General features: G+C 40.3%; 2 protein-coding genes across 2 annotated transcripts; both read left to right on the forward strand.

Moving 5' to 3' along the window:
• Positions 1-8,871: 8,871 nt before the first annotated feature.
• On the forward strand, positions 8,872-10,128 carry foxq1a (forkhead box Q1a). Its single transcript, XM_088428590.1, has one exon. It carries the CDS (start codon positions 8,955-8,957, stop codon positions 9,660-9,662), a length of 708 nt encoding a protein of 235 aa, XP_088284716.1. The 5' UTR covers positions 8,872-8,954; the 3' UTR covers positions 9,663-10,128.
• Positions 10,129-11,914: 1,786 nt separating this feature from the next.
• foxf2a (forkhead box F2a) lies at positions 11,915-14,864 on the forward strand. The gene is made up of 2 exons (XM_088429661.1): positions 11,915-13,022; positions 14,156-14,864. The coding sequence occupies exons 1-2, from the start codon at positions 12,182-12,184 to the stop codon at positions 14,350-14,352; spliced, it is 1,038 nt and encodes a 345-aa protein (XP_088285787.1). The 5' UTR covers positions 11,915-12,181; the 3' UTR covers positions 14,353-14,864.
• Positions 14,865-16,837: the final 1,973 nt, after the last annotated feature.

Raw genomic sequence — 16,837 nt, forward strand, 5'->3', positions numbered from 1 at the left:
TTGTAACTACAAGGAAGCGGCCTCCGTCTCAGTTTAACTCCAAATCCGCCTAGCGTGCCCGACACGTACGGCCGTTGCGCGTTTGGGAAACTCTGTCGGCTTCCACGCAAAAGCGCTAGCCGCGCTGCTGCTTTTAAGGTGTCGTGGAGCAGCCCTGGAAGCATGTGGCCTGGAAATAAATATAATTTAGCAGAGCTGTCAGATTGAGTTGTGCTGCAGCGAGCGTTCGGCCATCAATAGCTTGGCTCTCTGCGTTTACCCGCCCACCCTTCAAACGCACCCCCGTGCACACGCTCACTTACTCGCAGACCACCAGGGAGTTGTGTTTATGGAATGTGCCAGAGACCAAGAAATAAGAACCAGACATTGCCTTTATTTAAGCACAAAGATTTGGGATTTGGATTGACCCAAAGATTTTTTTTTTTTGTTTGTTTTTGTTCGTATACAGCAAAGATCCCGCGTTATGCTATGATTACCAACAAAGAGGTTTTAAACAAGGACAAAAACAGAAGGAGTTGCTGCTTGTTAGCCGGGCTCTTTACAGTACATATTTTTCACATTTGATCCGGCCCCGGAGTGTTTACAGAAACATGGCGACTCAATCAGGAAGGAAAACCCTGGTAACTGCAGCAACAAATAACGGCAACCAAACACACACTTAAAATCCAGAGAGGCGCGCTGCATTAAATCTTTATGACAAGACCGTGTTTGCCCTGTGATTAACAATCCAAGTAGTTGGAAATGTGTGCGCTCTTCAACCTGTGCTAAGCAAACATTTCACAAATACCCCCCCCCCCCGGGGTGTTCATCCTTTGTCATCAATTCTACAATACCCTTTTTCCTTGCGTCATAATTTCCCCTCTGAGGGAAGAAAAAAAAAACCTTCCAAACCCTGAAAATGGAGTACCAGAACATTATCTCTTCATAGCGCACCTAAAGGGGGGGGGGGACACCAGAACTAAGATGTTATATTTTCCCTTAGTTCACGTAAGACGCCCTACGGCGTGTAAAACAAGTTGGGCATGCTTTTTGGGGAAAGGTTAAGCCCTGCTGACAGCTTTGACATTAGTTTCTATTTCAAGCTGAACTCATTATGACTGCCTGACTATGCAAATACAAAGACAGTTTGAATTCTTTGAATTTCTTCACAAAAAGAAAAAAACAAAAACAAAAACGGCCTGACTGAAAAACATGCAACAAGATAGAATGTCGAAAAGTGTTTGGGCTCAGTGACAAATATTAAAAGCTGCGGGTATGGTTACATGACAATAGGGAGTGTTATGTTTTTGAAAAGGTTTGATGCCCAGACAGTCAAAACAAACCTTTTGCAAAAATGACTTAGCAAATAAAAATTAGTCTCATAGTCTTCCTCTTTCCTCTTTATGTATATTAAGATACATTGTGTACCCGCAACATAATAGTCAATGAAAACAAACATAAAAAAAAAAAAATCACCAAATAATGTAAGCAAGTAAATGCTAATTTGAAATACACTTTTTTTAACTGGCATTTAAAAGTATTTTCAAGTAGGTTTGAAGGTATTTGCAAGTATGTTTAAACATATTTAGTGCTCAATGAAAACTTAAAAAAAAAAATCACAATAATGTAAGCAAGTAAATGCTAATTTGAAATACACTTTTTTTAACTGGCATTTAAAAGTATTTTCAAGTAGGGTTGAATGTATTTGCAAGTATGTTTAAACATATTTACAAACATATGTTTGAATCATGTTTGCAAGTATGTTCGAAGATGTTTACATGTATGTTTGCCTTTGTAAATAGCTTTAACATGTTTGCATGTAGGTTTAACCACGTTTCTGATATTTTGTTCAGATCAAACAACTCTTAAGACGAACTTGCACAAATGTTTGGCTGTACTCGTGAAAATGTTGGGACGTACTTACAAAAATATTCGGCTCGACTTGAGAATGCTCGGGAAATACTTGTCAGGACGCTCGGGATGAGGATGATGGTGTGTTTGAGGACAACTAGTTAATTAAAACCAAACTAAAAAAGTCCATGTATAAAGTTTCAAGAACAGTATACAGAAAAGTAGACTGTTCTAAAAAAAAAAAAAACTACAACTGAACAACTGAATACTAATTGAAACCGTCCCAAACTATTTTAGCTGTGCAACTACAGGTTATTTTGGTTGTGGTGTCTTCGTTCATGCCTGACTGAAAACCTGACCATCGTTTGCATATTCTCAGTTTTGTTAGTTTCGTTACTGAATTTATTTTTTTTTAGATGCATTTGAAAGTGTTTTTGCAACCCCAAATTTTAATGTTGAATTTTATGGTCATGCATATGAACACGATGTATATGAATCAGCATTTTGTTGTCGGTTGAACATCTCGAGTACGCCCACATGTCGCCGTTTACAAACGATGTCTGCAGCATGCATGCAAGGGGCGGCGGAGCATGCCCTCACGCAACCATTGTCCTTGCAGATATGACTGGCAGATTATCACTCACTTTGTAAACACAACTGGCATGTTGACTCACCTGGAACAAAACATTAATTTGCGCGATTGTCAAAGTCGAACATTGGAAATGAATCTTTCAATCATGACACCGATTCTATTACGAATCTGGCATGTGGATATTTAAAAGCCTGGGGTGGAATAGCTGAGTTTCATTTTTATTCTTGGATACAAGCCACAGATTTTAAAATGCGTATTCGCCTTTGCTCTGTTTTGTCAAGACGTTAACAAGTTTGTGGCTCTGCAGTTCGTCAGCGACGTTTTACGAGACGCCTTCAATGCATACGCGAGCCTCTGCTCTTCATACCTTACATACGATAAATAGAAACCGGATCACTCCCCTTATTAAAATGCTTTCAAGTCTTTATGTGCTTGCCACTTGTAGACAGCGTAAGACCGAATGGACCGAAAAGACCTTAACAAAATCAATACATTTGTGCAAAACAACCCGGAAAGTTAGTTCAAATCGAGACAAATGTTGAGTCTTTTTCAACCCGGAATTCCCTTTTTCTTAATTTTTTGTGTGTCTGTGGGTGTGTTTTTAGTCACTTACTTGATTGTCTTATTAACAGAGTCCCCTACATTAAAACAGCGGTAGGAATAGTCATCAGCGTTTTCCGCGCCAAAAAACTGGCAAAAACATTTACCATTCGCAAACGATAAAATCGGCAGATAACTGACAATTGCACATGAAAAATAACGTATAACGCTATATTATATCTGCCATACTGGAAAAGCAGCTTGAATAATCATCAGCATGATTTCCACTATACGGCGGACCCCCGGGTTACGGCGTCCCTGGCTTATTTTTTTCACGTTACAAAGTGGAATACTGTGTTTTTATTTTCGTCCCCTCTTTACGGCATTTTTCCCGCTTTACGGCAACAACAGCTGTCATGAACTGTGGGGTTAGCTGTGTTTATGCTGTTTTGCCTCCCTCTTCAGGCGTTTTAGGTCATTGCCCTTATTTTCTGGTTGCGTCAAACTGCCTACACTGAAACGTGTCACTCAGATGTTGGTCTGCTAAAGACTCGATCTAGTATGAGTGCTTATATTGTATTTATAGTGCATTTTAGTGCTTAATTCAAACTTTAATCGGTTAACCATGGTCCCGAAATTGCTAGTGATGTTAAAGGGAGAGGTGAGAAGATGATTAGTATGGAAACGAAGCTGGAGATAATCAAGAAAGCTAGGCTAGGCTACCCTCGCTCACTCAAAGGAAAATACAGTTTTTATTTATGATATTTATTTATTTATATTTATTTGCATACATGTATATTATATATTTTTTTAATATGTATATACAATTTTATTTATTAGCAAATGACCATAAGTTTCTATTGCCCGCCATACGACGATTCCGCCTTACGATCCCAAACCCGGAACGGCTTCATTTCGTCTAACGGGGATCCGCTGCACGAATAAAAAAAAACTGCCCTGACATCCTGCCAATGAAATTCCTATTTATAACTCTGAATATTTCTGCCTTCTCATGTGTTTGTCTGTTCAATTATGCGAAAGACAAAAATAAAACCTCCCAAATCCCGGAGCAGGCACGGGCCTGTTCCTTAATGGCGTTTTCCCTCCCGGCTTTTCACGCAATATAAAGGAACATTGGTCTTGAAATAGATGGTCTGTAGTTAAGGATATTACAGGGGCAGGGCGACGGCTGGGCTTGCAAAATTTGCTCAAACAGAATCAGGAGCGTTTGGAGTCGTGCTATGTGTATGCACCGTTTGAGTGTACGTTAAGAAGGCGCAGCCCAAAACGCCGGACAAGCGTCGACTTGCGTCGAGATACATTGAAGTCGTCCCGCGGCGGCGGCGCGTTACTGCAAAATAGACATTAGCGGCCGATTAAAAATGGCGAGAAGCTGCACTTTAAATTACCATCAAATTGTGTTTTTATTTTGAGCCTTTGAATGCATCCTGGATGCTCAGGCTACTGTTTATGCTCGGAGAGGCCTAATCATCTGGAAATCATCTTGACCCCCTTGGACTAACGGCCGCCTCACACGCACAGAGCTTTTGTTTGTATAGATAGCGAGGAGCCTCGAGCGGGACTTATGCAAACGAAGACGCGCATGTACGTAGGGAGACGTCTTTGCGGGGTTATTTTTAGATGGCGTGTGGAATCCGCCGCGACGGTTTACATGACTTAAATATTTTGCGACTTTCAAATGCTTTTCTTTGTCGTCGCAAACGGCATGCCTTCATCTAGCGTGCAAAGGACGTTTCGGTGCTTATTTGGAGTTTGCCACAGGAGCAGTGATAGGTGGGCAAGCTCCAAAACGTTTGACCAGTCTTTTATATCGCTGTCTCCGAATCGCGCTGTTTTACTTTCACCGAAGCGACTTAGCCTTTCTTGTATTGACGTTTAAATTTGAGCCGTTGAAAAGGTTAATTGATTCCATTATAATTTACTATATGCTTTTACTGAAAATGCATTTTCAGGAAGAAAAAAAATATATAACATTTAGTTAGGGCAGTGCTTCTCAAATAGTGGGGGACCCAAACTTTTTTTTTTTTAATGTTTCAGGCAATTTGACACACTTTTTTTTTCAGTTTTAGACTAAGCCGTAACCCGTATTAACGCTGTCAAAACTAATTAACATTTAAGTTGATTTCTATTGTTTTTTTTTTGTGTTAATGTTAAAAAGGATACAGGTTTAGGTATACTTATGCAAGTTTTATAGATACCAATCGTATTTATAGTCAGCGCATCGAGTTGGGGGTGGGGCTTGGCAAAATATAATTGAGAAGCACTGTTTTAAGGGATTATGATCTTGCCGAGATGAAAATATGAACTAAATCATGTCCAAACAGTCAATTTGTTTGGAGAAAAGATGCTAAAATTCGTTGCAATGTGCATCACTGTCTTGTAACCTGTATAATATTTATTAACAAAATGATATTGGTGCTGCATTGCATCAGCACGTTATGGCAAAAAGCTGAATTATTTTTATAAGGCTTCAAAAAAGACATTTGCATACCGACTCAAATGGTCATAAAATACAAAGTTTTGTTCGCTTATAGATGCCAATTTGGTTTATTTGATGTTTCTACGTGCGACAGTTGACCTCACGGTATTGCTTAACGCGACACCCAGCTGACTGCACATTAATAATTGTTAAAAACTATTTTAGCATTGGTGGATGTCTTCCTCGTCAAAACCGGGACGTCGTTTGTGGCTTTACCTATTAAAATGTTTGTAGAGTCAAGGCAGAGGCGTTTCCGTAGTTCATGTACGTCCAAGTTTCAAAGCCACAAGTACATTATGCCAGAATGAGACTTTCCGATGCGAGCGATTAGTTTAATGGTGGGAGCTAGTCAAATCCTTTAGGTCCCATTTTCTATAAGTTGGCAGCGAGGATGGATTTTTATTCATTTGCATAGCGCCTGTCAAAATTACATACGAGCCTCGCGCAAAAGGCCAAACAGGAAATTAAAATGGAGTATCAGTCAAACGTTTGGTAAACACTTTCAAATTCAAATGCTCACACTCAAAAGCTCAAAAAAATCAAGCTATGAAGTCAAGTCACATGTATTTATATAGTCCTTAATCACCACAGAGTCTCTAAGGCAGGATTGGCCAATCCGGTCCTCCGGAACCGCAATCCGGAGAGTTTTCAATGTTTCCCTTGAACCTGATTCAAATCGGGGTCGTTATCAGCATCCGTCGCAGAATCCTGATCCCGATAACGACCCTGATTCGAATCAGGTTCAAGGGAAACATTGAAAACTGGCTGGATTGTTGCTCTCGAGGACTGGACTTGGTAGTGTAGGGTGTCAAAGTCCGGTCCTCAAGGGCCGGTATCCTGCAGGTTTTTGACGTTTCTCTCAAACACAATTGATTCAAATCAGGATCAAGGTAAAGCTCTCGCAGAGCTTATGAGCTAATCATTTGAATCAGGTGTGTTTGAGAGAGACGCCTCAAAAACCTGCAGGATACCGGCCCTCAAGGACTGAGTCTACGCTCAAAAACTGAGAGAAAATCGCGGAGAACATTTTGAAGCATAAAGCTGTGAAGTGAAAGTCATATCTGATCAAAAAGTAACATCTCCAAACTCCAGTCCTCGAGGGCCGGTATCCTGCATGTTTTCTGACTCAAATGATTAGCTAATTAACAAGCTCTACACACTTGTTTTTACACGTAAAAATAGTTGGGGCCAAAATAACCCAATTAATGGTCTAAAAATGCTCAACTCAATAATTGGGACAATTGACCGAATTTTCTTTCTTTCTTTCTTTTTTTCAACAGCTCAATTTTTTAGGTTTTCCTGGTCAAAACAATCTTTTTTTTGAAGAGGGGAGGGGCGCAGTTTGGGTCGAATTGATCCAAATATTTTTTTCGGGTTATTTTTTAATCCAAAATGTCTTGTAATCTTTTGTCTTTGAATCTGGAAAATACCTATTTATTCTTTCAAAAAGGACTATGATCTTTAAAAAAAAAAAAAAAAAAAAAACTTTTTTTTCTCCTTGTCATCTCCTGGCTCTTTTGTTTAAAAAAAAATGTAGTACACCCTCTAGGTGCTAATAGCAATTAATTTTTTCAGTAAATTAACCGCGCCTTCTTTTTTTTTTTCCCCTCCCGCTTGAAATAAGCATAATGGTTTCCTTCCATGAAAAAGTGCGTGTTTGATGACTGCCTCACAGGTCGACCTACATTTCCCTCAGCATTCCCAAACAGTCAAAACGCTTTCCAAGATGAATACTTTTTTCTCCTTGCTGGACAATGACGTCTTGGCGGCAAGCGCAGAGCTACACTAAGACACAAATCCAACAGCGGTTGGGCTGAACGATTGTCGAGCCGAGTTTAGCTGTGGGCAAAAGGAGTCAAACGCCACCTGCTTGACTCAGGTGTAATAGCACGTCATATTTCCACAGGTGCGGCAATAAAGTGATAAATTCCTCATGCTCATTTATTCAGCAACAAGTCAAGCCAGACTATGGCCCGGGGCCCAGAACTGATGGGGAACCCGACAAACAGCTAGCGTCGTGTTATGTCATTTTATCTTTAAAAAAAAAAAAAAAAGCAGTCAAAACTTTAGAGATTCATATGCGAGCTATCTTACTGTTAGGAAATTAAGCTGCTGAAAATGCACAATTGACTGTCATTCCAGAGCATAAAGCATCAGAATCAACATGCTAAATCAACCGCGAAATCTGGCAGCACCATTTCATCAAACAGCAAACAAAAGGCTCATTTTCATCTCTAGCGGCTATGTACATTTTTAACCATTGTGGCATTTTGTTACAAATTATGGGAATTCCTTTTTTTTTTTAAATTTTGGTATCATAAAAGTATCAATGGGGAAAAAAGCACTATGGAGCTGAACTTTCTAGCAGATGATTAAAACATTTAAAATGTAACGATTCTGACATTTTTATGTGATTGCAGCTGGACGTGCTAGACTTAAAGCTAATCATTGTCCAATTTTTGGACCATATAAAACCATTATAATTACATTATTCGAGATGCATTTTAATAGGATTTATGACTGATTTTCCTGCGATTTTTGTAACGTTCTGTTGAGTGGCGGTCAAGCTATGTCAGCAAACAAATTCTTTGTTGACTTGTGTTTCACCTCAAGACAGTAGATGGCGGTAGAGACCAGTTAAAATGTCAACATCACGTCACAAGGACACACCATTTTCAATTTTTTGTGGGTGTTAATACATTTAACCTACTGAACCTACTAGAACTGATGCCTGAACAATTTGAGTGCTTGAAGGAAAAAAAATACATAACTTTATTACGCCTTGATAAGCATTTACAAAATGAGGAAAAACTGCATTGTGTATATTTCGCAAAGTGTGTGCACAAAGATAGCATCACAACAGGTTTATTCTTAGTTAACAGTTAAGTATTAACATTTTTTTCTAAATAATGGAACACTGAATTAGACGGATTCCAAACTTTTGACAACTTTGTTTTTTTTTTGTTTTTTTTGCCTTTTTGATTGGGGCTCATAGGGGGTCTAGAAACGCCCCTGCATTCCGCAGCGTATTGCATTCTATCCATTAACGCAAAAACACGTTTTCAATCACAATAGCGACTCCTAAGCGGTGTGTCAAGGCACATTGTAAACATCAGGTGCGGCGTGGGAAATGCTCCATTTTCGTTTAATTAGTCTGAAAAAGATTTCTTTACTAGAAATAATCATCTACGCCGATGACTTATTGTGACAGTCAGGACAATTAGCGTTCGAAGGTGCATAATTACCACGCGCAGCTTCTTTGTGCCGTTTTGTTTTCCGTGAGATTTTTTTTTTTTCCACCAATGCAAAAAAAAAACGTCTTGAGTCAAAGGACGGGAACGCCGCTTGGAGGAATCACAAGCCCCGCCCCTTTGGGGTTGTCCCCGAGGTAAAGTATAAAGTGCTGCCCCAACAGGTTGTAGGTGAGAAATCGCACAGGTACAGCCACCGGAAACCATTTACGCACACCGAGAGACTCCGTCGACTCGGGCCATGAAACTTGGGGTGGTGTGCGGCAAGTACCGCAACCCGAACTCGGAAGAGAGCAGCGGCGGGCCGGCGGCGGAGTGCGAGGAGTTGGGTTCGGATGGAGACTGCGCGGCTCACAGCCCCCTGGCCGGCAAATCCAAGCCGTACACGCGCAGACCCAAGCCGCCCTTCTCCTACATCGCCCTGATCGCCATGGCCATCCGGGACTCCCCGTGCGGACGCCTGACCTTGGCCGAAATCAACGAGTACCTCATGAACAAGTTCCCCTTCTTCCGCGGCAGCTACACGGGCTGGAGGAACTCTGTGCGCCACAACCTGTCGCTCAACGACTGCTTCCACAAGGTGCTCCGGGATCCCACCCGCCCGTGGGGGAAGGACAACTTCTGGATGCTCAACCCGCACAGCGAGTACACCTTCGCCGACGGCGTGTTCCGGCGCCGCCGAAAGCGCATCAGCATCCGCCTGGGCAAGCGCGAGGAGGAGGAGGAGGAGAAGGAGACGGCGCCGCCGAGCACCTCCGGGAAGTTCTCCAGCTCCTTCACCATAGACAGCATCCTCAGCACGCCGTTCACGCGGGACTCGAAGCGCGTCGTCGTCATGACGCCGCGTTTCGAGCCACCTGTCTCGCCGTTTTTCCTGCACCCGAGTGGCTTCGTGGACCTTGGAGCTGCGCATGCGCACGGCTGCGGGCTTCTCTTACAAACTTTGTGACGATTCTTCTCGCCCCGGTGGCTCGCAAAACACTTACCGAGCTCATATTTTACTTTGGGAGGGGACGATCGTAAAATAAACGGAAGTAATGATGTGTATATTTAGGCCACTCGTATTTATTTATTCAGTGTGAAATCTGGCTTGTTTAGATCGACGCCTAATTCGGAGAACATATTTTTTCGCCTGTCATTCTCGGACATTCAAATAAAAATGACACTATTTCTTTTAAATGAACGATTGTTGTGGAAAAAAAGTCAAAGATGGATGCGGCATTAAAGATCCCTCGCGGCACGCTGGTGGGGGATCACAATGTGGGATTTGTATGCTCATACGTCATCGTAGATCCTCATTATCGGCAGTTGTTTGTGTTAGTTTATTCGGTCAGTTTCTTGACTTGCTTGAGTATTTTTGTTACGTTTTCTAAAGCTGTTCATATTGTCTTTTAAATAAATAAATACAAATCAAACGGTGTTGCAAATGATTTATTGGCCACGAGTGAAACACCGCATTTATGGTCATTGCGTACGTTTTGATTGGTATCTAAAACAACCTGAGGTCAAATTGTGTCACTGATGTGTGAATGTCCACAAACCACATTTTTTCGTGCCATTTTATTTCTACTAAACACTTCTCGCCATTAATTAAAAGTCATGAAGTGTGAAACAAGAAAATACACTTTAAGACATTATACAGTCGAATTGACCACACACGCGTTATAACGTCTTTCTTTGTAAATGATTTATTTAAGTCAGAGCATTTAAGTGACTTAATAATGACTTGGCATAATAATCACAAGTTGTTTGTTTGCTGTTCCCATGGTAAAGTTGCATAATATTTCATTAGAGTTTACTGTCCTTGTAATAACTTGTAAGTCCCGCCCTTTACAGTAAAAGTGGGTCTCGAGTCCCTGAAATTGTATTTCGATGCACGTTCGTGTCAGAAAGGATGATGGCAATAAATCCACTGATGTGTGTATGGAATGTTTGGAGCTCCGTTTAGACGCATGCGCAGGAAAGGCTTCACATGGCCCATCGAATGCTGCCTCCTCCCTTGCCAACTTCTGTGTATTGTGTGTGTGTGTGTGTGTGTGTATACATATATATATATATATATATATATATATATATATATATATATATATATATATATATATATATATACACACACACACACACACACACACACGCGCAACAGTAATAATGAACATTTGAATACATTAATACCCTCTTCAGTCATAAACGCAAAAGTTTAAGGACCGAGTAACAAATCAAATCAGTTGTTCAAGTTTAAAATATACTCTCAGCAAAACTGTCTTGAATCTTGAAAATATGTTTTGCACAAGAGAAGGAGTGTAGGCAACATTAGATGTGGTGGAAATCTATGGAACTGACTTGAGGAATAAATCGAAGCTGCCAAAAATTTGCTGCACTTAATCACTTCCTGTATACATACGTATGCAGAAGAGGAAAATAATATTAAAGCTAATAACATCTGATGCACTTGTTCAATACAGTGGCATGTATATATAGCAATTTGATTTTTTTTTAAATTTTAGTTGTGATTCCTCATTAATATTACCCCTAAGACCACAAATGACAAAAAAGGGAAAAAAAATACTGCGACATGCTTCTCAGTTGATATTTATATTTTGTTCTATATTATCATTCCAAACAAAAGATACATGTAGCAACTTGTTTTATTTTTGTTTCATTCATCAAATGTATAAATAAAATGTAAAAGCAACATGGGCGATGTCAACACGGATTCTGATATTTTAATCATAATTGATGTGCGATGTGGCAATTGTTTTTTAATTTGTAAAACGAGGGGTAGAATAAGTTATATGAAATGTATTTATTTGAATGTATTTTGAAAGCATTTAGTTGAATGCTCATCTAAAAAAGTAGAAAGGGGGACTCGAATACAAGCTCTATGAATTGTATTCTAATACTGAGAAATAGAAAAAATGACATTTAGAATGCTTAATGTGATTTGATTTATACTTGAATGGGGAACATTTTAAATGATTTACACTTTTTTTTGGGGGGGGGGGGGGGGGACAAACAAAAAATGCTGGCCATCTCCTCGACAAAGCTCAGATCGCATATGTCAGAATGTTTCAAACGGCGTTTTTCCAAATAGCGTCCAATTGTGCTCTCGCAAATGAAGCGGTGTGGGTGGGGGGTGGGGGGCGGGGGTGTCTTCCACTCCACAGCCCTGTGTCCGGCTTCTAGTCTGGAACTTGTCCAGATGGGAGGGAGCTGAGTTCCAGAGGATTTCTTGGAGGGCTTGCGAAGGTTTAGAGGGGCAGAGGCAGATTTGGAGAAGCGATAGGTGGTCGAGTGGCTGCTGAAGCAAAGTCCAGAGGCTTCGCTGGTCTTTGCGATGGACCGAGGCGTGGACGGGGAGGCTCGGCTAGAGATTCTGCTGCATCAGAAGATATTTTTTCAATGTTTTTGATGAAGGGTGGGTGATTTTTTTTCACATTATATTTTGTCGTACATTTTTTTTTGTAAAGCATGGCGACCAAGAGCGGCCACGGACATTTGGACCCGAGTCTCGCGCGCTCCATCCCTGCGCCCAGTACGCACGATGCAGCGGGCAAAGCCAAGCGCGGAAACTCGGGTTTGAGACGGCCGGAGAAGCCCCCCTACTCTTACATCGCCCTCATCGTCATGGCCATCCAAAGCTCGCCCAGCAAGCGGCTCACCCTCAGCGAGATCTACCAGTTCCTGCAGGCGCGCTTCACCTTCTTCCGAGGCTCCTACCAGGGCTGGAAGAACTCCGTCCGCCACAATCTGTCCCTCAACGAGTGCTTCATCAAGCTGCCCAAGGGCCTCGGAAGACCCGGCAAGGGCCACTACTGGACCATCGACCCGGGCAGCGAGTTCATGTTCGAGGAAGGCTCCTTCCGACGCAGACCCCGCGGCTTCCGTAGAAAATGCCAGACCTTGAAACCCATGTACAGGATGATGAACGGCATCGGCTTCGACTTCCAGGCCTCGTCGGGACCTTTGGTGTGTCACAACGGCTACAATTTGGACTTCAACTCCGTGCCTCACGGGGGGTTCGAGGGGGTGTCCCCCGCCTCCGGCTCGGGGTCCTACATGTCCGCGACCCCCAACGCGGACTACGTGTGCACGGACACCGGTGGCGGCTCGCTGCAGTCCTCCCTGGACTGTCAGAGCCCTTACGGCAACTGGAGTTCGTCTGCGGTACCCCAATATTTCAAACAGCAGACTCTGGCGTCCGCTAACGGCGCCGGGGCGCACGCCGGGCTGCACGCGCACGGGATGGCGTCTTACTCTTTGGACCAAACTTATCTGCATCATAGCGGACGAGATTCCGCTGACGTTCCAGGTGGGCCCCTATTTTATTTTGTGAGCGACGTCCCCTCCCCTCCGTCGGAAAAAGTCGAAGCAACTAACACAAATTGTTGTCACATAATCGTAAATGTAGCCATTGCGTTGGTTAAAGTCATAGTTTATCCCACTGTAGCTACGAAATTTGAACAAGAGAAAAATATAGCGTTTTTTTCTGCGCTTTAAAAGAGGTTTAATCATGCCATCCCCGTTTCAACGTTTTCTTTTTGCCTTAGTTGAAAAAATCTCGTATGCTATTAATTTTGTATGGACTGTTGCTGTTTTCCGAAATTAATTGGCGTGAGACACTTCACATTTTTTAATTGTCTTATTCTAAATTTTCATTCATTTAGACGATAGCGTTGAAAGAAAATATCATTGGTTGGCAAAAAATAATTTACTTTTGCAGAAAATATTAATGTTCAAGGAATGCACTCGAAAAATAGTTTGATTGACAATACCCCAAATAAAAATGAGTCGCTCAATATTTGGCTCAAAACAAAACGACCAATTTTGGTGTTGTTAGGCGTTATTTTGGTGTTATTCTCTGTTCTCTCAAAACTAGAGTCAAAATACTACTGGTTTTGAAAAAATAAATAAAAGACCGATCTTATTTGGACCAATCCAACTCAATTTGACCTTTTTTCTTTTGGGGTCAGACAACAACCTCTCCCAAAATTTGTAATTCAAAACAACCCAGAGTTTTATCAAAGTGACCATAAATACATTTTAAAAAGATCATTTTTGGTCTAGTAGTTTAAGTGGAATTGTAGCTTTATAAGCAGCTACATTGTCAATAATTACGAAACATTTCCAACAGCATCGAACCCGTTTGTTTTCTTGTAAATTCCCGCTGCATAAGTCAAGTAATCATATATATATATATATATATATATATATATATATATATATATATATATATATATATATATATATATATATATATATATATATATATATATATATATATATATATATATATAAAATGTAGGCCTTTACAGTAAAACCGCTAGGTTGCCTATGTTGAATTGTACCGTTATGTTTTATAATTAGCCAAACGGTTTTCACAATAATGGTTTCATCATTTATTCTTCGCAGTCAATTTGATGCTTTTGTGGCTTTTCTTTGCAGCTGGACTGTCTCGGTACTCAAGTCACTCGCCAGCAGTGTGCGAGAGGAAAGATTTGGTTCTAAGCCTGAACGGGATGTCCCCTCTCCATTCCGGCACCGGAGCGTCTTACTATCATCATCACCACCATCATCATCCTCATCATCAGCTCCATCATCATCAAAGCGCCTATCAGGACGTCAAGCCTTGTGTCATGTAGTCATTTATCAGCCTGACGCCATCTTTTTTTTACCCCCCAGTCAAGTAAATAAGAATTCTTACATTTTCTCGACAACGTATGTATTTTCAAAATGGGGGAAAAAAGTCATTCCATTCAAAACCTGAAACGGTGAATTTTATGATTAAGTTTAGCAAAAACAAAATTTGCGATTACGTCTCGTAAAATGTCGATATTACAATCGAAAATGAGTTTTGCTCTAGAGATTGGGTATAGTAATTATGAAATCTGTTCCTATGTTAGACAAATCTATTGAATTATTGGACCTCATGAATTTTGATCCCATTTTCATTTATTGAGATGCACTTGTACGTTTGTTACTCCTTGCACTTATTATTGAAAATGATCATTAAAGGAATGTATTTTATCGAAACTCTTTGTCATTATTTTTGTCGGGCAATGTGTGAAATGTACAACGAACATTTTCTACTTATTGTTATTGTTCATATTGCTGTTTCTGTATATTTATCATTGTAGTAAATTCATTTTTGTAATTGAAAGTCTCGGCTATTCACAATGTACATGAACTATTAAGTGCTGTCTTTTTTTCATAGGGGAATTTATCATGGAATTATTTCTTCACGCTAGTCTGCCTTTTCAAATTCGGGCTTTAATAGCGTTAAATTAAAATCAAAATTTGAGAAGCAACCGCAAGCCTTGGTCACTGTAGTTTCTGTTACTCTGCTGCCCTCTAGTGTTACTTTTATGCAAGCAATCATTAATCACGTCCTTTTCCATATTGTCAGACTTGAATTGGTTACAAAGTACAGTACATAAACCATCTTTGGATAAAAAATATAAGGCATTTTTTGTCGATTTGATCCAACTCTCTGGCTTGTCCCCTCCAAAACAACTTAAATTTCGAGGCTGTCTTGTTCACAAAACCAATTTTTGTGGTCCTTTTTCGTTAAACTGCCCAGAAAGTTGCGTTTGTCTTTTTTTTTGGGAGTGAGAATTCTTTTATTTTTAGAGTGTAAAATTCGTACTAGAAACTAATTATCCACCTCGCATATTGAGACGTGCCTGTAATGTTCATTTGTAATGTTCTAATTGAGAAGTTGACTACACTTAAACTGATAAATGAGACATTTTTAAATATTCTTTTCTCCGTCGTGATCTTTGGCAAGGTTTTGTTGAGGTTGGAACAGGTCAGTATCCACCACAGGGTGTCATGCATAGCCCAGGATCCATTCAGATGGGATTGAAGGGGAATTTTCCATCCTTAAAAAATGAAAATAATCATAAAAAAAAAGAGTGGCAGGTGTGTGCTGGATCCCACACAACATGTTTCAATCTGATTAGTTCCGAAGAAAGCAACACATAGTATTTTAGAGTTTTTTCCCCCTCACTTGTAAATTTTACCACATTTTGCTTTCAATCAAGCTGCACAGGTTTAGTGATGACTTTATTATGGGGTGAACGTTTTCTATTTTTTCTGTTGTCTCATTTTAATACAACAAAAATGGCATTTCAATAGGGGTGTGTAGACTTTTTTTTTTTTATATCCACCGTGCGTATTTTTGAAGCATTTGTGTTGCATGTACCATGCGTTGCAAGTACATTAATATCAAAATAACAACAGCTGTTGGCCTGCAAAAAATAAAATCAATGTAAGATTTGTATTTATTAGGGTATGCACTTTTAAATCTATCAGATTTTTATTCTTTAGGTTTAGGATGAGCTGCAATTGTCCACTCGCAGCTCATTTATAAACAATACTGGGGCTACTTTTCCCCCCATTGTGATGCTTTTATCACAAGTAAATTGCATGTGCTTCTTCCAGGAGGCTTTTGAGGACTGGCGGACATCTGAGCTTTCTCATGCTCGTTTTGCGAGTTCATCGGATGATGTGACGCATACTGAAAGAATGAGCAGTCACGTGTGAAACAAGAACCTAATGGTAAGAATTCTCTATTCGTTGAGTCCCTTCTTATGACGCTAACTTGTTGTAGTAATTCTCAAGTTGACCACTAGATGGGAGCAGTGTATCATGTGTGCGTAAATATACCAGCCATCGCTGTGTATGTGTAAATATAACCACATTGTAACGCTTTTCCTCTCAGATTATATTCTTGGATTTATATTCATATTTCACACACGTATCAATCTCAGTTTGTGTTTTATTATTAAAGTTGTTAAAAATCTTTTTAAAAATGTCTTCACATCCTATCAAGCTATGCCAACATGTTTTTCATCACATTCATACACACTTTAGATATCCGATGAGAATTTATTTAAAATAGCAGTTCTATTTTTTTATTTGACATCGAATATATCCTAATAAAGAACTCATATTATCTTATTGATCAATATGAAAATGCAGTACACAATGTTCATACATGCATATACGACGTGTCAGCCACCCTTGACCCCCCCATATAAAAAACCCACCTGACATGTCATGAATGACCCCCCCCCCCCCCCCCCCCCCCCCAATTTTCTTCCAGCCAATCAGGGAACCGTCCGC

This window comes from Hippichthys cyanospilos, chromosome 12, assembly GCF_059441005.1.
Source record: "Hippichthys cyanospilos isolate Australia breed blue-spotted pipefish chromosome 12, RoL_Hcya_1.0, whole genome shotgun sequence".
NCBI classification, from domain to species: Eukaryota; Metazoa; Chordata; class Actinopteri; order Syngnathiformes; family Syngnathidae; genus Hippichthys; species Hippichthys cyanospilos.